Source organism: Castor canadensis, chromosome 7, assembly GCF_047511655.1.
Source record: "Castor canadensis chromosome 7, mCasCan1.hap1v2, whole genome shotgun sequence".
In the NCBI taxonomy this organism is placed as follows: domain Eukaryota; kingdom Metazoa; phylum Chordata; class Mammalia; order Rodentia; family Castoridae; genus Castor; species Castor canadensis.
Window position 1 is genome coordinate 78,281,968 of NC_133392.1, and position 26,249 is coordinate 78,308,216.

At 40.8% G+C, this 26,249-nt stretch overlaps 1 protein-coding gene across 17 annotated transcripts in view; it reads left to right on the forward strand.

Annotated features, from left to right (window-relative positions):
- Positions 1–26,249, forward strand: part of LOC109683989 (WASH complex subunit 2) — a 61,349-nt gene that overhangs the window by 13,200 nt on the left and 21,900 nt on the right. For 5 of the 17 annotated variants that reach the window (XM_074079419.1, XM_074079422.1, XM_020160109.2 and 2 more), the window contains 14 exons: positions 496–589; positions 1,420–1,481; positions 3,281–3,328; positions 5,208–5,315; positions 5,844–5,943; positions 6,670–6,741; positions 7,656–7,774; positions 8,210–8,267; positions 9,281–9,340; positions 10,064–10,234; positions 11,129–11,256; positions 14,025–14,111; positions 22,404–22,496; positions 23,903–24,034. In XM_074079419.1, coding sequence (XP_073935520.1) covers positions 496–589; positions 1,420–1,481; positions 3,281–3,328; positions 5,208–5,315; positions 5,844–5,943; positions 6,670–6,741; positions 7,656–7,774; positions 8,210–8,267; positions 9,281–9,340; positions 10,064–10,234; positions 11,129–11,256; positions 14,025–14,111; positions 22,404–22,496; positions 23,903–24,034 — 1,332 coding nt within the window. Of the gene's footprint in view, positions 1–495; positions 590–1,419; positions 1,482–3,280; positions 3,329–5,207; positions 5,316–5,843; positions 5,944–6,669; positions 6,742–7,655; positions 7,775–8,209; positions 8,268–9,280; positions 9,341–10,063; positions 10,235–11,128; positions 11,257–14,024; positions 14,112–22,403; positions 22,497–23,902; positions 24,035–26,249 lie in introns of those variants that run through there. The other 12 variants (XM_074079420.1, XM_020160112.2, XM_074079421.1 and 9 more) reach the window with 8 other exon arrangements.

A 26,249-nucleotide genomic window follows, 5' to 3' on the forward strand; every position in this document is an offset into this window, starting at 1 on the left:
TAAATAAATAAATAAATAAATAAATTCTCTTGACAAAAAAAAATAGAGTTAATAAGAAAGGATGCTGAATTTCATCAAAGGCTTTCTAATGTATCTATTGAGATGATGATGTGATTTTTGTCCTTGATTCTATTTATGTGCTGTATTCTGTTTATTGATTTACATATGTTGAGCCACCCTTGCATCCCTGCAGTGAAACCAATATGATCATGATGTATCAGCTTTTTAATATGTTGTTTGCAAGAATTTTATTGAGAATTTTTTTGTCTGTGTTCATCAAAAAATTGGTCTATAATTTTCTTTTTTTGTTGTGGGATTTGACTTTTAAAAATCTGTTTTGTTTTGTTTTGTTTTTTTACTTTTAATCCTGCCTTTTTTCTTATTCTCCACTTTTATTATGTACCTTGTTTGGGGTAGTCAGATGGGTCAGGATGTCAACTGGAAAACTTGATTTTATTGTCAAATTTAAATGCTGCTCTCTTTTGTTACCTGCAGGATCTGTACATCGATCGTCCTTTACCCTATCTCATTGGATCAAAACTGTTCATGGAGCAGGAAGATGTAGGACTTGGAGAGCTTTCTAGTGAAGGTATCTTCTTCCCCAAATATTTTTGTTACTTTTAACATTTATATATATGTGAGCTTTTTGTGTTAAAATAATTTCAAACTTTATGTTAACATTACTGTACTAGAGAAAGAACACACATGGACTCTTCACCCAGGTTTCCCAGTTGTTACATTTCACTGCATGTTTTATCATTCTCTTTCTTTATATACATAATATTTTTTCTGAACCTACTTGAGAAACATTAAGTTCCACACAGAAAATATTTCTCTGTGTATTTTGTAAGAAAGACACTCTCTTGCATAGCCACAGTATAATGATCAAACCTAGGAAATGTTATGGTATATAATTCTATTATGTAATCTTCAGTTATGCTCACCTTTGCTGGTTGTCCCAGTAATGTCTTTTACCATTTCTCTCTTCTTTCTCTGCTCTGGGACTCAGCCCAGGAGTCTAGGTAGTCTCTCTAGTCATCTTTTAGTCTAATACAATTTTTAAGTTTTCTTTGCTTTTCATGACCTCAGCATCTTCAAAGAGTATAGACCATTTATAATTTTTTTTATCTTGTGGGGAGATACTTTGAGATTACATTTCCCATTCCTCACAGGAGTAAAGGTACTTTTAATTCCACTTAATAGAAATAGATGATTTATCAAAGTCTCTGTGGTGGTATTATGTGGTGGTTTGTGACTTTGACAAAGAACTAGGCACAGTATTCTTGTGAATACTGGCACTAACTCTCATCTTTTTTTTTTTTGTGGTATTGGGGTTTGAATCTAGAGCCTTGGACTTGCTCTGCAGGCACTCTACCAGTTGAATCATGACCCCCAGCCTTCTTATCCTTTTCTTGACAGAAGGTTCTGTAGGCAGTGATCGTGGTAGTATTGCAGACAGTGAAGAAGAAAAAGAAGAGGAGGTAAGGACTGTTTGGTGTGACCAGGTCATGGTGAGTGGGAAAGTTAGGATGTGCCTAGCAGGCTAAGTATATAGCATATTTGTGAATTAACAATCTGTTTTCATAAGACTTTTAAAAGTGCTAGAAGCTGTAATTTTTTTTTCAATTTTTATTTTTTTATTATTCATATGTGCATATAATGCTTGGGTCATTTCTCCCCCCCCAGCCCCCACCCCCTCCCTTATCCCCCACTCTGCCCCCTCCTCCTCCCCACCCCCTCAATACCCGGCAGAAACTATTTTGCCCTCATCTCTAATTTTGTTGGAGAGAGTGTATAAGCAATAATAGGAAGGAACAAGAGTTTTTGCTAGTTGAGATAAGGATAGCTATACAGGGAGTTGACTCACATTGATTTCCTGTGCATGTGTGTTACCTTCTAGGTTAATTCTTTTTGATCTAACCTTTTCTCTAGTTCCTGGTCCCCTTCTCCTATTGGCCTCAGTTGCTTTTAAGGTATCCGCTTTAGTTTTCTGCGTTGAGGGCAACAAATGCTAGCTAATTTTTTAGGTGTCTTACCTATCCTCATATCTCCCTTGTGTGCACTCGCTTTTATCTTGTGATCAAAGTTCAATCCCCTTGTTGTGTTTGCCCTTGATCTAATGTCCGCATATGAGGGAGAATAAACGATTTTTGGTCTTTTGGGCAAGGCTAATCTCACTCAGAATGATGTTCTCCAATTCCATCCATTTACCATAGAAGCTTTAATCTTAAATTTTTAACTTGGGGTGAAATTCCTTTCTGTCATATGTACAGACAAAAACAAGGAAAACTGCTTTGATTTCTTACCATTGTCTTCCTTCCCACCTTGCACCAATTATTTTGCCCAATTAATTTTGAGGAACAGAGTGGATTAGATACTTTGGTGGAATCTCTGCCTGAAACATAGTGTTTGAGTATCTTCTTTCTTTGAATAATTCTAGGGAAAAATATTTGTATTTAACCCTTTGTTACCATAAAATCTTCTATACCAGAAGATGCATAATGCATTTACTTACATGTTAGTTTGCTGTTACCTCTAGGATCTTTATTTCAACATAAAGCATAATCTGACTCCCTGGTGTGGGAGCTAGGAACTGGAGTTGTACTTTAGATGGGATATTCATTATTGCAAAGGGGAGACACACCTTGAAGGATAGTTCTTGATGTGAGATTTTGAAAGGTGACAGTTTTGTGTGCCTACTTTTCTCATCCGTTGCCTTTTCTGCAGTCTCCCTTCCTTCTTCTACTTTTCCAGCCCTTCCAAACAAAAAACCTAGCAGTAGGAAATAAACTTTCTTTCCTTAAGTAACCTTGCTAGAGCAGGTAGCCATTTGCTGAATGCTTTATTATTAGTCATCAGTGTAGCTCTTTACAGGTAGCAAATATAGATGCTCTTTTCTTGAGTCTGATGAACAGTTATCTTACTTAGAAGAGTATAGAGAATGAAGCTCAAAATGTAAAAACACTTGATGATTAAATAAATGTGTAGCTCTTTAAATCTGAAGGTTAGAATTGAAAACTACAATTGTTAGACCCATTTAAATGAACCACAGAAATTGTTAGACTGAGCAATCCTTTGCAGCATTTCCAACTATCCCCATTATCTGCACCTTGATACTTAAGGTGACCAGTAGTTATTGTAGGACACTGAGCGTCAGCTTTTTCTCTGTTAACGTAGAATCAACTTGCCTCAGAGAGTTTAGACCTAAAATCTGTGTTCTGGTAAATTTGTGTTCCAAGTAAAGCCTGTGTGAACAACAAAGGCTGTTTTTCACCCATAGGAATCAGATGAAGATTTTGCCAATCACAGTGACAATGATCGAAACCAGGTAAGGCTCATGTATTGAAGTGGATTTATTTATACATTTTAATTGAAGCATAGCATATGTACTAAAATTACTTCTGAATGATACATTATAAAGTGAAGCTTTTTTTGCAAGTTTATAAGTAATTTTCCTTATCAGCATGTCATGTGTTTAGACTATCTCATTTGTATATAGTTTTCTAATTTTCCTTTGTAATTTATCTTCAGTGTTTTTAAAAACAAAACTGGGAAACAAAGCCTCTGAAAGAAAGCCTAGTTACCCAAATTGAACTATTTCATGTGAATCTACTTCCCATTTTAAAATGAGGCAATATAGCAAAAACATTAATGAATATTCACAAGATGAAAATTATGTCTCTTACTGACTTATTACAGTTGTCTTATTTTTGAGTATATTTTTTTCATAATATGCTTATTTTATTTTCTACTCTTTTTATGTTAACATTAGTGCTTTCCTTGTTTGTAATTTATTTTATAAACCTCTTTTTTAAAACATGCTGACACATGTTACTGTGGTAGTATAAAGGTATAAAGGAAATAGTTTATTTCTAGGGTTTTATTCGCACATAGAAATCTGGTGCTTCTGCTGAACTGGTTCCTAGGGATGAAGTTTTACCTTAGGGGTCTGTTGATATGACTGTGTCAGGGACTTTATACATTTCAGATCATGCATGTTGATTTTCCTATAAGCTTATCAGCACTGAGATGATGGTTTTTAACTAAATTTTTTGCTCTCGTAGTATGTGTACCATGGTATATTGAGATAATCTCAATTTGCATTTCAATTTTTGATTTGGGAAATATTTTTCACAAAATTTCAATTGTTAAATGAAGGATTTTGCACTTTATGGTTGGTACTTGTATTTTCTTAGGTCTGTCTAATACTCAGTCTTTCTTTAGAAGCTATTTTCTCCTATGGAATTTACTATTAAGATCTGTTATTTACAGTTTTTCAAATAATAGAGTGCTTAAAAGCATTGCCCTGCCCATCTGTTTTTATTATTAAAAGTAGACTGGTTTTGTTTGCCACAGTTAATCTCAGAGTTGTAAGATTAAAGTAGATTAATAGAACACTTTTGGCCTAGTGCCTGGCATAGCTTATTGATTTAAATTGCAAAAAAGGGACAGAAATCCTTAACTTCAACTGTATGAATTAGACATATAAATGGTGTAATTGGAAAAATTAGAATTTAACAAATAAGACTGAGTCTAAGACCACTAATCCTCATCTTCTCTGCATATTCTCCAGAATTAACTGGAATTATGGTTTGGGAATGTGTCTTTCCAAGTCTTGTCTTTGCTTTTGCAAACTATGTCTCTGTGCACACAAATGGTGTAGTGTAGGAGGGGCAAACTGAATGTATCATTTTGTACTTTTTACTGCATCTACCTTGGATCCAGTAAAAAGTGCACTTTTTACTTGGATCTCCAGTTGTTATATTCCTTTAACTATTTCTTAGTATTCCTGTCCAAGTAAGACTATTTTTATTTTGTTTACCTTCTCTAGTGATGAACATTTTGAATATTTCAATTTCTTGCTTTAATGTTCTTGTTGTTGTATCCTTGTTAAGGAGTAAAGTCCTTTTTTTCATTCTGTTAAGTAAACTTTTTTATATGATTTGCCCTAGCACATGTACTGCTTCATTATGTGCTGTATTGTTATCATAATCATCATCACTTTTTTTCGGTGGTTTGATCTTAGGGCTTTGTGCTTGCTAGGCAGGCTCTCTAACACTTGAACCATGTCTCCAGGCCTTCATTATCAATACTTTTAAAAGCTATTACCTTTATTAGTGGGGAGACTAAAAACATAGTGGCTATGTCTCTTTTTCAGCTTGAAGACTTGCATCTTACAGTTCTAATCTGGTGTTTTATAATCTCAGCACACTGCACAAATGAGTGATGAGGAAGAGGATGATGATGCTGACCTTTTTGCTGACTCTGAGAAGGAGGAGGAAGATATTGAAGATGCTGAAGAAACTATTAAACCTGTAAGAGAATGTAGTAGCTATCACTTGGCAGGGTTTTAGAAATGGTACCTACAATTCATTCCTTGTATTGTTACTTACATTGTAGCTGTCTTTTTATATAGTATTTGTAGTTTCATTTACACTTGAAAACAATGGTGAGTGTTCCCAGCTGCCTTACAAATCTTGTTTCCTCTTCCCAGTGTTAAGATTTTGCAAGTCAGATCTTTCAGAATATATTCAGTTCTAGAGTTTTGCTCCTCTCTTCCTCTCCACCCCCGAGCTCCATGCTGGGTTTCTTATCTAGATTTTCAAGTATTAAAGTGAAGTATTAAAAAAAAAAAAAAAAAAAAAGAGAAAACATTATCTTCTTTTGAAGCAGTATTTTGAGTTCTGTTCCTTGGTGATCTCTATAGGGTGCGTAGGTTTAAATTCATTTAATTAAAATTCCTTTGTTGCTGTCGATCTAATTTTGTTTGGTGTCCAGAAATAAACTATACTAGTTGGTTTTAAAAAAAAAAAAGTGATTGTTTTGGTTTCTTCTTCCCATAGAAAAGACCTACATCATTTGCTGATGAGCTAGCAGCTCGGATCAAAGGGGATACTTTGAACCGACTAGAAGAGGAGCAGACAGGTGAATCTCGGAGGCAAGGTAATGGGGTGGTTGACAATGAGTGGTAGTCTCTGCTGGCCTCAAAAGGGTGCAGTTCCCTTTCTAATTAACTATGACACAAGAGGCTTAACTTACAGTTAGGCCTAACTTACAGTTCTTACTCTTTCTTTAGTCCGTAGACTCTTTGTGATAACTAGACACTGAGCCACACAAAAAAAATGCACATGTGCATATCTTTGTAACATTTTACATGCAATTCTAGGGGGAGTTCATGGGCACTCCAGAGAATTAAGGATCCCTGATGTGTATATACTCCTGAATTTACTCCTGTATTTTGCTGGCTTTTTTTGTTTGTTTTTTGTTTTTTTGGTGATACTGGGGTTTGAACTCAGGGCCTCACACTTGCTAGGCAGGCTTTCTGCCACTTGAGCCATTCCACCAGCCCTACTCTTGTATTTTTAGTGGAAAAAAATGCATTTTAAGTACATTCTAGTTATTTTAAAGGGTAGAAAGATATAGATATCAGCATAATTCCTTCAGTAAGCACAGTCCTGGTATGTACATGACCTGGCATGTGATCACAGCCTTTTACCTTACAAAGTTACTTTGGAGTGCCTCTAATCAAGCTAAGTGCTCCAGTGGAGCTCAGATACATTGTTGAATGTCCTGATTTTAGCCTAAGATGTGAAGATACAGACCCGTAGAGAAGCGTACATATACACTGAGGCTGAACTAAGCATTGTTAATACTGAACTGTTCTTCAAGCTTTATCCTCAGGAGATGCAAAACCTTGGAAGACATTGAAAGAGAAGAAGGATAAGAGAACGCCTTCAGATGGTAGGCCTTTTTTACTATTTGGTTATTTTTAGGAGCCTTTTCTCTCCAGCATGTTGTTTACATAATTGATTAAGTGTCATTTTAAATGCTGGCAAGTTGGCTTTGTCTCTATTCACTTTTCCACATCTGAAAGCATGTTTGAGGAGGAAAGGTGGGCGTGGAGTAAGCATATCTATAAACGTTTGAATTATTAGGTCCTATAGTGGTTATTACCTGTATTTCTAGAATTTTCTAGAGGTATAGAAACTAGGGCTTGCTAATGTTTTCAGTGAAGACTGTGTTTGGCTCTTTCATATTAAGTAGTAGTAGCCAGGTGTTGCGGTCCTAGCTACTTGGCAGGCTGAGATTGGAAGGATTGCAGTTTGAGGCCAGCCCAGACAAATAGTTCATGAGACCCCCATCTCCAAAATAACTAGAGCAAAATGGACTGGATGTGTGGCTCCAGTGGTAGAGCACCTGCTTTTTAAGCATGAAGCCCTGAGTTCAAATCCCACCAACCAAAAAAAAAATAGTAGTAATAGCCATTACATGCTCCTCATCTTTGTGTCCATCTGCAAGATTTCTGTTCAGTTTGCCCTTCCTCTAGGTTTTTGGGGAGGTAGGCCTTAAATGTGACAATTGAGCCATTACTGTGCTTCAGAATAAATAAGTCTGGGGGATGACCTAAAGAATCTGCTCTGTCTGCTTCATACATTTGCCAGCTTCAGAATGAAACCCCAGAGAGCCTTTAAGAGACTCAGCAGACTGTAGTCATTTTTTATTAAAATTCATCAGCCTGCCCTCAAATACTCCTTGTTAAATACGGTTGTTTAAATCCCATGCCAATGTCACGGATATAGAGGGTAAATCCCAGAAATTTGGGTTCCAAATCCATCTTTAAGGTTCCCTGTGCAACACTTCTTTCTGTTTGCTAGATGAAGAGGACAACCTGTTTGCACCTCCCAAGCTGACTGATGAAGACTTCTCACCATTTGGCTCCAGAGGCGGCCTGTTCAGTGGAGGGCAGGGACTTTTTGATGATGAGGATGAGGAGGTGAGTCAGTGTCGTGCAGAGAATTATTTCTCTGTTGTGAGTTCATAAGAAAAAATACACTTTTTCTGTTAGTGGGAGAAAAATAGCTTTTCATTAGACGTTACTACTACTTTCATTTCTGTGTTGAACTTAGAACCACAGAGTGAGAAATATGATATCCTGATGTCCTTTGTTAGGCACGGAGGCGATGTAAGAGTGTTAATAATGAATAATGTACGTGGTTATCTCATCTTATTGCCTTCCTCCATCTTTATATTTACTTTCTGTACAGGCCCAAGTTATTTATGGGTCTATTTTACCCTTCTCTTCTCTTTACAACTGACTTTATGGCAAACCAGTAAATACATAGCTTTAAAATATAGGTACTCCTCTTTACAATGCAGCTATTTACCTCTGCGTTTTTGGATTCTTTGTCATATGCCTTATTACAACTAGAGTGACCTCTTCAGGGAAGCCCCCCGGAATCGGCAAGTGAAAGCCCTTGTTAGTGAAGGTAAGCTGGGGTTGGAACCAACTTGGCGTTTTCTTTGCGAGTTCTACAGCTGTTTCTTTCCCATCCAGGGATGGAACCCCCAATGTTATTTATTCCCAAGCCTTGTTTCTTTGTTAAGTTCAAAGCTGTTGTTTTTGCCAGGGACTAGTCAAAAGCAGTTTGTTTTCACTAATTCTTGTTTAGGGGACAACAGAACCAATACAAACCCACATCACCATTTTCCCTCTTTCTTAGGGGAGAATTCATAAAAAGTCAAACGGAGGAAGTGCTTGATAGAGTGCTGAGGATATTTTTAACCAAAACACATTTAATTCAAAGAAGTATTTGCTAATATTCTGCATGTAATTTACAGTTAGTAATTTCCCATGCTGGCATGGGTCAAAATCACCTGCAGGAATTTTTAAAAAGCGCGCCGTATTTTAAAAATACCTACAACTTTTACTCTGTTAGGTTTGAGCTAGTTCTTGGGAATTGGGAATTAGTTTATTTTAACCAACTCAGCATCCCAGGCCACATGTCCTCAGAGTTGGGGACCTCCTCAGGCTTGCTGGGATGCCAGCTCACTATGCTGATTTTGCATTCCACTTTTAGACACCAGTGACTTCCTTGCCTCATTTCCCCTTTGCTCTTCCTGTCTTCATGTTTTTCACTGCTCTCACATTTTTTTGCTGTTTTTATTGTTCATTTTATCCAGCTGGAGTGGGGAGAGTTAGAATTATTCTGAGGGATCCTGTTGCTCTGCCCCTAACTCCCCAGCTGCTCCATAGTGAGCCTGACCTTCCATGGGAGTCACAGCTTAGACTGTGTTAGTCCCACAGAAAGACTTCTAGCATGGGTGGACATGAAAAAAAAAAATCAGGAGATTTAAAAAAATGGCTTATTTAGGAAATATTATTTAAGGCATCTCCTGCTAGATTTGTGTAATGTTGCGTGTACTACAGAAAAGATGGATTTAATGAAGAAAGTTAGGTGATGTTTTTTGTGAAATTATATCCCTCTCTTCCTCATTCTAGAGTCTTCATCCTCCAAACCTGGAAAGAAAATCCCGGCAGGAGCTGTTTCTGTATTTTTAGGTAATAGAGGATTCAGTTTTGAATAACTAATACATATTCTGTTCAGTCCTCTTCTAAAGACTTGCTGGATAGTAGGAGGTAGCCAGGAGCTTAAGAGGGCATTGGACAGCTTATTGAAAGAGCTCATTTACTGATGTTAGTTCACACTCTTTTTAGAAGCCAGTGGACGTGGGGCTGGGGGTGCAGCTTAGTGTGGTAGGTCACTTGCCTAGCACGCACAAAGCCCTGTGTTCCGATCCCAGCACTGCAAAAAAGAAAGGTAGGAATTAGAGGCCTTGGACCTCTTTGTGTTGGAGTGGCCAGGTGAGACTGTGTTGTGGGGCATTCTCTAGCAGGAACAGATGGAGATTTTTTCATTATTATTAAGAGAGGTAATAGAGTTTATTAAAGGTAAGGGAAAAGCGTTACAAAAAGGAATGGTGGGGCCTCATCTGGTTAGTAGGCCAGGTAGGATGGAAGCATGATCTGGAAATATTAAAAAAGAAGGGATCACAAGAAACAATGGTGACCCCACCTGACCACATGGGCCAGGTGGGCCAGGTGGGCTGGAGAAGCAGGAAGCAGAGAGCCAGATGGAGATAATTTGGCTCTGCAAATGTAATTTGTGAATGAATCGAAACTGAAACTGTTTGGTGGAAGTACTGTTTTGTTTTGTTTTGTTTTTGTGTGTTCAGGAGGCCCACACTGACTGACAGCTGTGTCTGCCTTGTCTCTTACCCACAGGGGATACTGATGTGTTTGGGGGCACCTCTGCTCCATCACTGAAGGAGCCCCAGAAGCCTGAGCAGCCCACTCCAGGGAAAAGCCCATATCTCCCAGCTTCTGCTGGCCTTTTCGATGATGATGACGGTGATGACTTTTTTTCAGCATCCTGCAGCAGACCTCCCAAGACAGGTACCTGTTTTAGCCTTTGATTCTGGGAACTTAGAAAAAGAATCTTGCCCTAAAAAAGACAAAGCTGCTCAAGCTTTCTCTTGCGGTTCTAGAATGCCTTCTTGAGCATTCCCGTCATTGTCTCATTTATACTTAAGTCATGCTGAGACCTTGGAGGGTCTGTTTAATGGACTAGTCTTTTCTTCTCTGGAAACTAGTTACTAAGAATTATTTTCCTTATGGAGAGCTGAGATGTTTTCCCCTGTAATTTTCTCCCAGAATTCTAGTTTTGACCTTTAGAATTGCAGCGAAAAGTCTTCTCTCCGGCAGTAAATTATATGAGCAGAATTTGCAGGCTAGTTGTTTAGTTCCCTTCTTCTCTTTCTGCCAGGTATACTCAACCTTTTCTTATATAATAGAATTTTCAGTCCATTGTTTGGTTTGGTGCTCTCCTTTCTCTTCCTGTCAGTATGTTCCTGTAATCTTTCCTCTAAGATGAATTTTCCAGGGGATTTTGTCAAAATGAAGATTTTGATTGAATGGGCCTAGGGTGGAGCCTAAGAGTCTACATTTCTAGCAAGCTTCTGATAGTCAAAGCAAGATTTAGATTAGATTCAGACTCCTAGAGTGGTCTTTCTGTCTGTAGGTCTCTCTTTACCTTTTAAGCCAGTGCCAGCTATTCTCAGCATAGGTTGCTGCTGCTTGGATGAAAGTGTCAGCTAGGTGATTAAGCTGTCTGTCTTGTTTCATTTGAACTGCTGTTGTGCTCTGTGAAAAATATCAAGGGAATGGGGCTGGGAGTGTAGCTCAGGGGCAGAGCAGTTGTCTAGCCTGTGTCACGTACTAAGTTCAGCCTCCCTCTATGATAGGCTATTGACCTTGGTTATAATTATATGTTGTGGTTTCTTTTTAAAGATAAAGTCAAATCCACTGCCAGTATCTTCAATGAAGAGGAAGGAGATCTGTTCAGAGAAAAAGCAGTGGCTTTGCCAGAAGCTACTGTTGGTCAGACAGATGAAAACAAAGCAAGGACAGAAAAAACGGTGAGCAGGAGGGAATAGCAGGGAAGAAAGTTGATTTGGGCATCTTATTAATTGACTTGGAGGTCAGATGGAAGTACAGTTCTCTCTCTCATGTTTATGTTAAGAACTTCAGGCATAAAGTTGAAAGAAGAATGCATTGAATCCCTAAATAACTACCAGATTCAGCAGTTGATAGGATTTTGCTGAATATTTTATGGATCTGAACCTTTGTGCATGTATGTTTTTTTCTGAAGTTGTAGTCATTGTGACATTTTGTTTTTTCTGAAGTTGTAGTCATTGTGACATTTTGCTCCTAAATGTTTCAGTGTCTCTTGAAAAAAACTGCTATTTAACCAAATGCTATTATCAATTATTGTGGGGTTATCTAGTCTATATTCACATTGCTCCAATTTGCCCAAAAATGTCTTTTTTTTTTTTTGGTGGTACTGGGGTTTGAACTCAGGGCCTTAGGCTTGTTAGGCAGGTGCTCTGCCACTTGAGCCACCCCATCCAGCCCTGTTTTGTGTTAGTATTTTTGAGATAGGGTCTTACCAGTTATTTGCCTGAGCTGGCCTCAAACCTCAGTCCTCCTGATATCTGCCTCCTGAGTAACTATGATTACAGGCACCCTTCTCCAAAAATGTTTTTGTAAAATCACACCCAACAAGTGTAATACTGATTTAAAATTAATTCATATATAGTCTGTATTTTAATTTTTTTCTCTTGTCCCAAATTGTCCTCAGCATTTTTGTCACTGTAGTTTTTAAAGAAGTCTAGGATCCAGGCAGTGATCTGCATTTCGTTTGCTTGTCCTATTTCTTTGGTCTCCTTTTAATCTAAAAAATATTGCTGGGTGCCAGTGGAGGGGCTCAATGTGTAGGCCCTGAGTTCAACACCCAATGCCACCAAAAAAAAATTTTTTTTTGTTTTTGTTTTTGCTTTTTATTACTAGTCAGTTGTTTTGTAGAATGTATTACATTGTGAATTTGCCCAATTGTTTTCCTACAACTAGATTTAGGTTAAGCGTTTTTGGTGCAATAATAGGCAGACTAGGTGTTTGCTCTCTGTTGCATCACTTCTCAAGGCCCTTCAAGTCCACTATCTCCTGGTTCCCCAGTCCCCTCACCCTGGTGAGTTTGGTCAGTTGGTTAAAATGCTGCCTACCATGCAGTTGCATTGGAAAGATTCCCCATTTTTCCATCATTACTAAGTTGATGTACAAGTGATACTTTGCACTGTGAATGTCTGTTCTCTCTCAGCCTTGTATTTGGTGGTTTTAGTATCCACTGGCCATTGTTTCCTGAACCAGTCATCCTGTGAGGCTGCACAAAAGTGTCTTTCTAATTCTATATCATACACTTATTAACAGGATTCTTTTAAATTGAAGAGCTTTCTCCTCTCTTACTTCCTTCCCCCCATTTTTTATAATGCTGTGGAAGTATGGGTTCTTTATTCAATGTGTTATATTCATTTGCTTTTTTTTGATACTCAATTTGACCTGTGCTTGATAAGTGGCCTGGGGCACCCATCAGTCCTTAAATTCTTCTGGTTGTTGTTCCTTGCCCTGCTGTCCTGCTCAGCTCATTCTTGTTTCCAAAGCGTGTCTCATCATGTGATGTTCTTGCTGTGAAACCCTGACTTCCCTCTCCACCAGCAAAGTCCTAGCATTCAGAGCCGGGTAGGCCCCTAGGGCAGCCTGCCTTCCTGTGCATCTCTAATTGCACATACCCCCTCAGTGTTCTATGTGACATTTGTCCTCCCTGATACACAGATGTACCTTTATCTTTCTTTTCTCTTATGTGGGTCCCTGTGCTGGGAATGGCCTTGTTTATACCATGTCATTGTGCCCAGGCTTTTTCCATCCTGAGAAACTTTCTTTTTAATTTTTTTTCTGGTACTGCAGGTTGAAGTTAGGGCAAGCATTCTATTACTTGAGCCATACTGCAGCCCTTTTGTTTGTATTTTGTTTTAGAGACAGGGACTTTGCCATGGCTGGCCCAGAAGTCACAGTCTTTTTGCCTTTACCTCCCAGGTAGCTGGGAGTACAGGCATGCACCACCATGACTGGTGAGACACTTACTTTCTAATAGATCTTTTTCTTCCCTCTTCTCTTTCCTAACTTACACCGTATTTTTTTCTTTTTAAGTGGTACTGGTGATTGAACTCTGCCTCAGATTTGCTAGGCAAGCCCTCTACCATTTAAGCCATACCTTCTGTTCTACTTATGCCAATTTAAAAATTCTTTCTAATGATACTTTTCCCATTAATTTTTTTTCATATAAACACCAATTTTATTTCCATATACTAAGAATGAACATATGGACTCTGAAACTAAAATGCAGTACCCTGGAGTGGGAATATAGCTTATTGGTACAATGATTGCCTAGCATGTGTAAAGCCCTGGGTTTGATCCTCAGAAATATAAATATAATAAAACATTTTCAGGGCTTGTAGGTTGAAAATTAATCTTGATAAAAGACGTCATAAAAGATCTAGGTGGGGTTGTGGCTTAGTGGTAGAGGGCTGTCCAGCATTTATGAGGACCTGGGTTTGATACTCAGCAGTAATAGCAACCAGGAAGCAGAAGGAATGCATGTTTTGTTAATTCTTTGTATGAATTTTATACACACTAAGGTCCAGGGCATCTTTAGTCCCCTGGTGCATGGCTTGGTATCCTTTCAGTGCAGATGCTCAGGACATTTTCTGAATGAATGAGCAAACTCATTTCCAGGTATCTTATTTGTTAGTCCTCAGATTTTCTTTTTATTCTTTTTCTTCCCCCAACACAGGTTACCCTATCCTCCAGCAAAAATCTCAAGCTCTTATCAGAAACAAAGACTCAAAAAGGTTTATTTTCAGATGAGGAGGACTCTGAGGTATGGAATTCTCTTTCTTAGTTCTGGATATTCATCTAAGATATGTCAATAACTTTTCTGAATTATTCTTTCCTTGGCAGAAGTATAAGACTTTTTATTTACTCTTTCTTTGAAAATAATCTCTTGAAAATATATGGCCTTTAGAAAGCAATACATATACTACACTTTTTACTTTCGGGTTTGATTCCATTGTATCTCCTTAGAGTGAGATTCTCTGTCTTTAGGATGCTCAGATTTTAGGCTGTCTGTAGGTCTACAGTGTTATGAGGCACTTGTATGAGAATGGAGATCAACATACTGCTCACTTCATTAACAGCCTCACTGACTAGTGGGCTTGGTGCAGTTTTGATCTGCATTCAGCTCAGTCTTGTTGTGACTAAATACAGGTTGTGGATGGCTCTAGTCCCATTTTAGGCTCTCAGAAGCGTCACTACTTTTTCTGACTCCCTGTAGGCTAGTCAGAACTAATTTTAGGCTAATCACCTTTTAGGGGATAAGAGATCTGTATGAAAATGTAATAGGAAGTAATAAGTCCCCTTCACAAAAAAATTTCAAGGTATTATTGACCCAGTTAAGTTCTTGTGGTTAGACTGCACTCACAGCTAGGATGTACATGTAACTCTTAGAGGTATGCAGATTATTCTTGGTGTAAATAACACCTTTGAGGATTTTGTATTGTACAGAAAGGAATTAGCCAAAGTCCAGGTCAGCCAGAGTCCTGAGCCCTGAGGCACAGCATGATGGGGCCCACACTCTTTCTTGCCCTCACGGTCCTCATTTGTCCCTCGCTGGAGCTGCCCTGGATTTATGGTCCAGCACGCCCACACATCAGGGTCTTTGCACTGGCTCTGTCCCTTCTGTGGAATGTTCTTTCTTCACTCTTTCAGTTCTTTGTGAGGCCTCCTCTGACAACCCTACCCATGAGAAGGCTGCTAGCACACACCATACTGTCCTCGTTATCCCCTCTTCTATTCTGTTGTTCACAGTATGTGTCGCCAGGTGATATGTATGTTTACTTGCTCATTGTCTCCTCCTCCAAACAGATTAAAATCCACAAGGGCAGGGATATTTCATTTCCTCCTGTGTCCTTAACACCCTACCTGTATTTGGTATTACTTGGTTACTAAATAATTGTTGAGTTCACGAAAGAACTTACTGTGAGTGATTTCAGTGACTTAACTTGGAGTTCTGGTCATTTATTGCTGTGAAACAGGTCACTCCAAAATGCAGTGGTCTAAAACACCAGTGGTTGAATTGTCTGTTCTGGTTCTAGAAGTTGGCTAAGCTCAGCCAGGCAATTGTCATTAAGGGTCTCTCATGGCTGAAGGTGGTTGGTTGAGTCATTTGATGGGTCTAGTGCCTGGTGGCAGGTGGGCCTTCTCCCCAGCCTTGTGTGGTTCTCCCAGAATGGCACCTTCAGGAATCTGGGTCCTTTAATTGGCTCCATGTGAGATTCCTGAGAGACAGGTGGAAGTCAACCTTTCTGCCACATTTGGTTGAGATAGTCACAGAGGACCACCCAGAATCAAAGGCAGAAGGCATAAACTCTACTTCATAATGGTAGAAATATAAACAAACTGGAGACTTGTTTTAGAACCACCACTTTGGCTTTGTACTGTGTGCATCATGAGAAGAGTGAATGATTTTACTGGATATTGTTGGAATTCTTAGGCAAGGAGAAGTAAAACAAGGCAGAGATAAAGCTTTGAACCAGAAAGAATGATTCTTCACTCTTATATCTCAAGTGTAGAGCTTGGCCTGGGAGACAAGTTTGAGGTAATGGAAATGTCTTTTTTTTTTCCTCAAACAATAAGAAAGATCCAAAATTGTGATATAGAAATTTGATTTTGATCTTAGGCTTAGATTACTTTCATTTTCCTAAAACAGCAGAGCCCTTTCTTTTGGCAATTATAAAATGCAGGAGGAGCATAAGATGCTTGGGGCCCCCTTGTGGACTCCACCTACCTAAACCGGTGTGACTCCACAGAGCCCAGGTGAAAACCACTGTGCTTGGAAGAGTTTTTCTCATTCGATGAGCTTGTTAGGTAGTCACTGGATTTTGTAAGAAAACAATTATCTAAAAAATTCTTGAAAGTATGTTCTTATTGTGTTTAATTATCTGGCCCTTACATTTTCAAGTTCTGCCCAAGAGACCAGTTGTCCTGTTTTATGTTTCTAATTCATACAGCTCAGTTTGCACAACTGTTGTAGGAGGGCTCAGACAGAGACTGAGAGGCACCAAAGCTTTCGGGAAACAAGTTTATTCAGCAAGCCGGCAGCGACTCAGTGGACTCAAGTCCAAAGGCTGAGCACTGAGAACAAAGGGGGCTTTCCTTACATACCATTTAGAGCAGGATACAGGAATCACATGTTATTTCATTGTCTGTTTTAACCTCTGGGGTGAGGTGACCCTCCTCTAGTCTCCAGGTAACATTCCCCAACTCTGGTTTTCCTGTAGCACTCATTGATCTGCCTTCCCCCTCCCTGCCTTCCTGCCACATTCCCCCCTTTGATGCTCAGACCCACTTCTGGGTCAAAGAGCATCATCTTGAAAGATCACAGTACGGGGGATTAGGCAGGGTGCTATCAGGCATGCTCTTAAGACAAGGAACGTTTGCCTGTCAAGGTCTTGAACCCACCTAGGGTTGAGAACCAGCCCCCGAATAGATCTTCGGGGCTTTGTCCCTTCTAGGTCTGTACAGGGACATGGGCAGGCTTTTTCATCTTGTCCTTAATCTGTAAACAGCAGTTACTCAGATTGAGATTATTCCAGGCTACTGTAGCCAGCAGGTGAGGCTGGGGCTCCGTGTGACTGGGAGCCCCCCACCACTGAGTCTCCTGAGTAGCGTCATTGTAAAACTTTTGTCCCAAGCAGATCAAGTCCCGGCCGGGGTGGAGAATTGGCCTTTTGGATGGGAGATACAGTAACTCCCAGTAATAGAGGGTTTTAGGAGCCAAGTGCTCTCCTTGGGGCTGGGGAAGTGGTTTCATTAAAGGGCTCTTGTGGGTTTAGCTCTTTTTGCCTCCCATGGCCAACAGTCTCTCATATTCATTCTTCCACAAACATAACGTAAAGTTACATTCAGAGTTTGTGCTATGGACTCAGCAAGTGAGAGGAACGGGTTTTTCATTGTAACTGAGATGGGAAACTCACTTTGCATCTCCTCGTAAAAGGAGTGAAAGGTCTGGTATGATGAGCAGCTAATGAGTGATCATGATGAATTGAAAATGCAGCAAAGTTCCAGGGTCTATTTCCTTTTTATAGATTAAAATGTCAAACGTTTTCCCAACTTCCCAGCCTGTTTCATTGAGGTTGAAAATAGTGAAATTTACAGAGTTACAGGCTCCAAGACCACAGTCAGGGGTTGCTTTCCTTTTTGTAAAAGTGCAGCAGTTCCCTGTGAGATATGGACCTCCCCTTTCAGCCAAGTTGCCCACCTTTCACAACCCCAATAAAGGGTAGTAGAGTTGTTCGTAGGATGCACAACCGGATGTCCCACTGTTATCTTTTGGGCGTATATACTTGTCATTTGACCTGTAGGTCCTTTCCCAGGCTAGCCCCCCACAGTTACCCGAAGGCCTGGTGTTTTCAGCTATTGCAGCACACATATCATAGTACATGGACACAGGTTTGTTGGGGTCAATACCCTGGGTGCGGTTAACGAGCTTCCCTATGCTGGTGAAGCTTCCGACCTCTAGCCATTGTTCTTGATGGCGATAGATGGGGTTAAAACAGATATATTGATCATCATGAAAGCAAACTGAGTAGGTGGTATGGCTCTGCATGTATGACCCAACAATGGTGCCTGCACAAGAATAATAAGTACAGAAAGTCAAAAGTTTTGGTAACAGCACTACCAGTGGAGGTAGCGTGCATACATGAGTCACAGTACAAAGCCTGGTGGTCCCCAGGTAGAGAGTTGACCGAGATTAGCAAGAAGAATACACAGAACGGATTTCTCCTCAAAGGTGAGATGCTGACTCCTCAAGCTTCCATGGTGCACAGACTAGTCAGCTTCCAGAGTGACTAGAGCAGGGCTGATGTCTCATTATCCCTGGTTTCCTGTTGTCTCCTGGGAAGCAGAGTCCTGTTGGGGAAGGGTGCTAGTGTTTTCAAGGAGATATTGTATGGTGAGACCGGGTCAGGAATGCACTCCCACTCGAGGGAAGCTGGCTTCACTCAGCTGTGGTGGATCTAGGGAATGATCTCTGGTACCTTAACTGCTGTGGGGGTGGACAAAACAAGAAAAGGGCTCCTCCAGTGGGGCTTTATAGTTAAATATTCCATTTCCTTACTCAAACAGCATCCCCTGGTTTATAAGGGTGCATGGGAGTTGTCAGGCTAACAGGGAGTCTGTTTCTTACCCAGTCATTGATTTTTGAGAGAGTTAAATCAAGGGCCTGTATCTCTTGTCTCAGGATGAGATCACCTATTTTCTTAAGGTCCCTTCACAGGCCCTTGACTAAAGGGGGTGGACGCCAAAAAAGCATTTCAAAAGGGGTGAGACCCATCTGTTTGGTGGGGCTTGACCTAATCCTGAGCAAGGCTATGGGCAGTGATTGATCCCATAGTAGGTGGGTCTCCTGGCATAGTTTTTTTAATTGTAATTTTTAGAGTCCTGTTTATACATTTTATTTTTCCTGAACTTGGGGTGGTAGGCCATGTGTAGCTTTTAAGTTATTTTTAATCTCTTAGCCATTAACTGTAACCTCAGCCACAAAGGCTGGCCCACTGTCTGACCCAGTAGACACAGGTATTTCAAATCGAGGGATGATTTTCTTTAATAGACACCTGGCCACTTTTTGGGCTTTCTTAGTCTGAGTAGGAAAGGCTTTCATCCATCCCGAGGGCCGAGAAGGTGTAGACAGATACCAGCAAGTATCAGGGATTATTTCTGGCATACAGACTGTACCTTTCATATACTGTCTTAAGTTATGCTGGAGAGCTTGGGGAAATAAAAATGCTGGGCCAAGGTGGTCTCAAGAGCTGTGTGTCCTGAGTGAGTTCCTTCATGGAACTGTTTGACAAGTGTGGGAGCCAGTGACTCAGGTATCAGTGAGGACATCAGTAAACTTCCACTATCTGTCCAGTAGAAAACTTTCTCCTTCAGTCTCAAACCAAGCCTGTCTGTGAAGTATGCCATGGATTCCATTGAGTCCTCCTGTGAAGGCTGTGCCCTCAGCAGTACATGACAACTACTCACTTAGGGGCCCATACAGCTTTTAGTAATTTTAGAATTTTCGTCCATATTTAACAATTTTTTCCCAAGTTAGAAGTACCGACTAGTGGTGGTGGTGTTCTTAATGACAGCGTCCAGAGACACTACTGCACATCTGGCAAAACGTGTGTCTTTTTGGGCAAAGCTGTTGCCTTCCGTGAAGTATTCAACGTCAGATGACTAATGGGCTGGCCGGTCAAGCCTGGCTGGCTGGAGAACATCTCATCCATAATCTCTAACAGTCATGCTCTGGTGGGCCTGAACTAACCTGAAATAGGGTGGCTGGGTTTAGAGTCTTAACAGCCTCTAGCTGGACATGCGGGTTTTTACATAACATGCTTTGGTATTTGACCATTTGGGAGTTTGTTAACCAATAATTTTCTTTATATTATATGAGAGTCAAAACAGAGTGAGGAACTTGGACTGTAAATTTTTGTCTCAAAGTAAGTTTGTCTGCTTCATCCACCAAGACAGCAGTAGCCACCAGGGTGCACAAGCAGGGCAGCCAGCCTGGGGAAACTGCATCAGGTTGCTTTGATAAGTAGGCCACTGGGCAGTGCCAGGAGCCTAGCAGCTGGGTCAGGACTCCTATAGCTTCCAGTCTCTCATGTACATGTAGGAAGGAGGGCTTTATCATATCTGGCAGGCCCAGAGCAGGGGCATTTGTGAGTGCCCTCTTAATTCTTTTTAAAGGTCTTTTTTTCCTCTCACCATACCATGGGTTTTCACTCTCTCCCCTTTGTGGCTTCATAAAGGGGTTTTGCAGAGAGAGTAATTGGGGATCCAGATCCTGCAGAAACCTGCAGCTCCTAGAAATTCTCTGAACTGTACAGTGGCACATAAGGGGCCAGGGACTCCTCCTCAGGGTCCCCCACCAATATGGGTTTTATTTTGGCTTTTTACATTTTTCCCTGTACTTGGAAGCTACTGCTGCCCTGGCTACCATAACTTTACATGCTTTCTCCAGGTGGGGCTTTAAGCCATGTGGGCTGATTGAGGACTGCATCCTGCCAGCAGTCAATATAAGGAACCATCTGAGTGTTTCAGGCTCCCCTACAACCACTTTAAAAATTCTGTTGAGTTTTTGAGTTATTGACCTTATCTAATGACCCCTCCGAGGGCCATCCTACATCAAAAGCAGGCCAGTTTATTTCACAGAAGGTCCTAAGCTTGTCAGGAGTCAGTTTGACCCCATAATCTCCATTAAATCCCCTCTTAAAGTTCTAAGGGGCAGTGTTCTTACTCTGACCTCCTCGCATTTCTCCCGTTTGCTAGATGTCTAGACAGAGACAAAGACGGAAGGGATGAGGATTGTGGAGAGGAGGTAAGGGGTCCTCCTCTGTGGCACACAGTTGGGAAACATATAACACTACTTGCTTTGTTCATCTCCGGCTGCTCCCCTCACGGGGATTTAGGTGTCTGTTGGCCAGAGTGACTCCATATAAGCCCTGGACTTGGAGACCCTGTTAGGGCTCACCTTAGACCATATGAATTTGCCAAGGACCCAAGGATCAGGACTCCACAGTTGCTTTGTAACCAGGCTACTTCTCAGGCTCACACTTTCACACACTCTCACACCGCACAGTACTTGCACTGTGCTCCCTGAACCTGAAAGACATGGTGTCACCCCCCCAAAAAGGGTGTTACTCGGGTGCCTTTTTAGAGTTGATCAGACTCCTGAAGCAGGCCTGAATTTGAACGTGGGTTCTTACCAGTCTGATGAGTTGGACTCTCAGGTTGGTTCCTGAGCCTTTTCAGGTTTCTTTGTGCAACTGGAACTTGCTTCCTCAGCTCGCCAGGAGAGAGGCTCCCTTCCCAGGATCAGCACAGTCTGGTGGCGCCTGGCAGGGGCAGCCTTGTCAGCCAGTGACAAGGGGGTGAAAACACCACCCTCCAAATCCTGGGTGGGCTGCCAGATATGTTGCAGGAGGTCTCAGACAGAGACTGAGAGGGCGCCAAAACTTTCAGGAAGCAAGTTCATTTATCAAGCCTACAGCAGCTCAGCAGACTCAAGTCCAAAGGCTGAACCCCAAGAACAAAGGGAGTTTTCCTTACATACCATTTAAATCAGGGTACAGGAATGGGGGGTGGGTGCAACTTGTCCCATACATAATCACATGTTATTTCATTGGCTGTTTTAACCTCTGGGGTAAGGTGACCCTCCTCTGGTCTCCAGGTAACATTCCCCAACTGTGGTTTTCCTATAGCACTCACTACTCTCTCTTCCCTCTCCCTGCCTTCCTCCCACACAACTTTAAAGCTAACATTTTATATCATTTTCAAGATTTCTTTAGTTTTGCAGATCTTTAACTGGTTTGGAATATCTCACAGTTCAAGTACAATAGCAAACATTTTAAAATAGAATTTAATTTGTATTCATTTAAAAGAAACATCATACTCTTAGGAGAGGATATTAATGGTAAAATGGTTATAGATCCAGTGTTTGTGGAATCTAGCCTTTGTTTCTGTTGTTGAGTTTCTGTAGTTCTTGCTTTTCTTTGGAGAGGTGAGGAGGTTGAGACAGGGTCTCTTTATGTAGCCCAGACTGGGCTCAGACTCACTATCCTTTCCTCAGCCTTCTGGGTCCTGGAATTATAGGCATGTGCTACCACACTGGCTTTGCTCTGGTTCCTTAGACAGTCATTCTTTTTTTTTAGTATGGTAGGACATTGACTGGAAAACCTCCTGCTTTATATCTTTCAGGTGTGGCTGTGGAAGGCTGGGGCTTCAGGCAGACCACCTGTATTCCTGTGGCTCTTCTCCTTAAACACCAGGCGGTTTCTGCCACACACACCCAAGTCAGATATAAGCCCTCCTTTTTATGGGCTCTGTCTTAGCCACTTCCCCCATCTTCTTTTTTTTGGCAGCACTGGTGTTTGAACTCAGGATCTCATGTTTGCTAGACAGGTGCTTTACCGTTTGAGCCACTCTGCCAGCCCCACCTTTCTCCTCTTGACAGAATAAATGTAGATACATGCTGCCATGTAGCCTCATCTTTAGTGTTTTATGTTTACCTGATGTTTTAAAATTTGATATGTCCTGCTAACCAGCAGCTTTAATCTTGATCCAACAGGATTTGTTTTCTTCTCAAAATGCGAGTAAGCCAAAAAGTGTGCCCAACAAGCTCCCAACTTCGCTTTCCCTGTTTGATGATGAAGATGAAGAGGTAAACATTGTTATTGCAGCACCTGATAATTAAATCATACATTAGTAGAAAACTGTTACAGCCAGAGGCTCAGAAGAAAGGGTGATCGTGACACTGTCAGAGTACGTGAAGCTAAGAGAACAAAAAATATGTCTTGTTTTCATTTCAGTGATCCCCAGTTTCTCCCAGCTGCTCATGAGGAGGACATTAGACTCTTAATAGAGTTTAATAGATTTCATTCTTTAGACTCTGCCTTTGAGAAATACTGACAGCGTCAATTTCTGCTAGACCTCATGATCTCTATAAGAATGTTTTGCATAAAGTGGGGCTGAGAAGAGAAGCCCATGTCTGATCTTGCCTTTTTCGCCACCATGGATGGAGAGAGCAAAGTGGAGCAAGAAATAAGAACGAGACCAAACTAGCTACCTTGCACAGTGTTGGGCAGTGGGTAAACTCACAGGCTTGTAGGCTGAGACCCACCTCCATCACTGCAAACCTGAATCTTCCACAAGTGACTTAAACCTACTCAATCTTAATATGGCTCAAAGGTAACACAATTTTATATGGCAGCAGACACAAATAACTAATGCAAACCTTTGCATGGTGCGATGTGCTAGAGCAGGCAGAGAATGAATATTAGCTATTGTCACCAGGTCCCCATTGGACACCAGCTCATTGTTCTCATGGCCTTTCTTACCTTACCACATTCTCCTGTCAAGCCCCCTTCATTGATCTTTATAGTTCTGCATTGTGCAGCTGCTATAGTATGCTGTTAATTTTCCAATCCTAATTCAGACTCAAGTCCTCTGATGGTTTTGTTCCCATTGCCTGAATAAAAGTACCAGTTCTTGCCTAACCCAGAATTGCAAATACCATTGAACTTATATGAATCAGACCTTAGGATGCCAGTAATTTTATTTAGTAAACTATTTCTTTGTATTCTCTCTTTAAAATTAAGTAGAAACCCAAATCATTCCTTCCTTTTTCCCCCCCAGACATATGTATCTTTCTTATTTGTAAAAAGGTGGAGAAAGTTCCCTCATTCTTTGCTTTTATATCCTTTGCTCTTGTTTATAATTCATACAAAGAAAGGCTTGACTTCCTGGCTGCTGCCAGGCACTTTTGCCTTCAGGAGGACCAAGTAGGGACATTGAATGGGCCTCTGTTCCTCCTGGTGCTTCTGTTACCTTATCCTCACATTATCTCCTACTTCTTCAAACTTTGCCTTCTGGTTCTGTGGGCAGGAGTGTGATTAGTAAAGATGGTGCAGTGGAATGTACTAGCATTTCATGATTGTTCCCACCAAAGGTGTTACATTTTGTCTGTCGTGGGAGACTTTGCTCTCTGATGTAGGAGAATGTCTTAAATTTTCTCTTTTATGTTATGAAGCTGTCATATCTTTCCATACCTGTCATTTATTCTTCTAGGATAATCTTTTTGGGGCTGGGACTGTGGCTGCTAAGCAGACATCATCTCTACAAACTCACAGTCAAGAGAAAGCAAAACCCTTGGAGCAACCCAAAAAGAAAGCATCTGCCTTGTTCAGCAGTGACGAGGAGGTGGGTTAAGGTTGTGATTGAAGATAAGGAGGATTTAAGAGTTACAGCTATTCTAAACATTTTTCTCTTTTCTGTTTTATACCCAGTGAAGTTCAGTCACCAAAAGACAGTGTTTACAAGATTATGCCCTTCCCTCTCTCTGTATTCCTCCCTATCTCTTTAAATAAGGAACACTTCATAAACTTGCTGTCATGAAGCATGTAGGACCCATGCTAATCTTCTCTGTGTTAGTCCAGTTTCAGTGTACGTGCTGCCAAGGTGAGCACAAAATTATGTCTTTTCTTAAAGTTGTTTATGTCATAGTTAAACACTAGTGTTTTCCAAATAGAATAAATGTGGCCCCATCACAAGGTTCACAGCTGAGGCACTGTAACAGAAGACAGATTAACAAGAGAGAAATGTTTATTTGAGATAAGTTTTAGGTGGCATAGGAGCCTTCAGAGGTGATGACTCAGAGAAATAGGGAAACCTGTGTGTATTTCATGCTAGTCTGATGAAGTGGATAGGGGGAGGTCACCTCTGAAAGGAAGGTCTTATGACATACTTTGAGGAGGAAAGTCAGCACTCTTTTATGACCTGATATGTAGGGGCAGGAAAAGGGAAGGACACAGAATTTTCTGCCTCTGTACTTTGTGATAGTGTGCTCTGTGCCCAGCTGCTGTATTTTTCTTAATTACTACTCTGTGTCATTAAGCTAGACATGATAGGAGTAACCTGTGCAAGTTCAGCTCCTTTTTTTGTTAACATCTCAGTATTTCCATTTGTGATCGAGGTTTAAATCAGCAAAATCAAAATAGTGAATGTAGATTAGCTGCTAGCTCAGATTCAGCCACACAGAAGACTTTAAATATAATGAAAAATAATATCCTGGGCATTCAAGATCTTCCTGGTGGAGTGGTAGGAGGCCCTGGCTTTAAACCCCAGCACTGCAGAATGATTAAAAAATAAATAAGCTAAATAAATTGTGGTATACACTAGTGATCGCAGCTACTCAGGAGGCAGAGATTGGGAGGATCACAACTTGAGGTCAGAGGCAAAAAGCAAGATTCAGTCTCAGCCAGTAAGCTGGGTATGGAGTCATGTGCGAGTCACATCATCACAGCTACATGGGAGACATAGGAGATTATTGTCCAAGGCCAGTGCCATGTAAAATGATGAGACCCATCCCAAGAACAACTACACCCAAAAAAAGGATGGGGCATGACTCAAGTGGTAGAGCGAGCATGAGATCCTGAGTTCAAACCTCAGTACCAACAAAAACACAAAAGGGCTGCCAAGCACTATGCTGGGGGTGTGACTTAAGTAATAGAGACCCCCAAAATAAGTAATCTTTTTTTTTCATTTTTCTTTTATTATTCATATGTGCATACAAGGATTGGTTCATTTCTCCCCCCTGCCCCCACCCCCTCCCTTACCACCCACTCCACCCCCTCCCGCTCCCCCCCCTCAATACCTAGCAGAAACTATTCTGCCCTTATTTCTAATTTTGTTGTAGAGAGAGTATATGCAATAATAGGAAGGAACAAGGGGTTTTGCTGGTTGAGATAAGGATAGCTATACAGGGCATTGACTCACATTGATTTCCTGTGCGTGGGTGTTACCTTCTAGGTTAATTCTTTTTGATCTCACCTTTTCTCTAGTTCCTGGTCCCCTTTTCCTATTGGCCTCAGTTGCTTTAAGGTATCTGCTTTAGTTTCTCTGCATTAAGGGCAACAAATGCTAGCTAGTTTTTTAGGTGTCTTACCTATCCTCACCCCTCCCTTGTGTGCTCTCGCTTTTATCATGTGCTCATAGTCCAATCCCATTGTTGTGTTTGCCCTTGATCTAATGTCCACATATGAGGGAGAACATACGATTTTTGGTCTTTTGGGCCAGGCTAACCTCACTCAGAATGATGTTCTCCAATTCCATCCATTTACCAGCGAATGATAACCAAAATAAGTAATCTTTTAAAACAGTTTTTCTGTACAGTGATAGTTACTCTTTATTTTATCACTACAGATAGGTTGCAAGGGTATGAGGTAGATAAAATAAATTGTAGCTGAGGTCGTATCTTTATTGAAACAGTTTGAATTGGCTCAGCATGCTCCAGTCTTGGTGGTTCATGCCTGTAACCCCAGCTGTTTGGATGGTGGAAGTAGGAGAGTTGTGATTCAAGGCTAAGTTAGCATAACTCCACCACACAAGCGAGGCATAAGAATGCCCAGCTGTAATC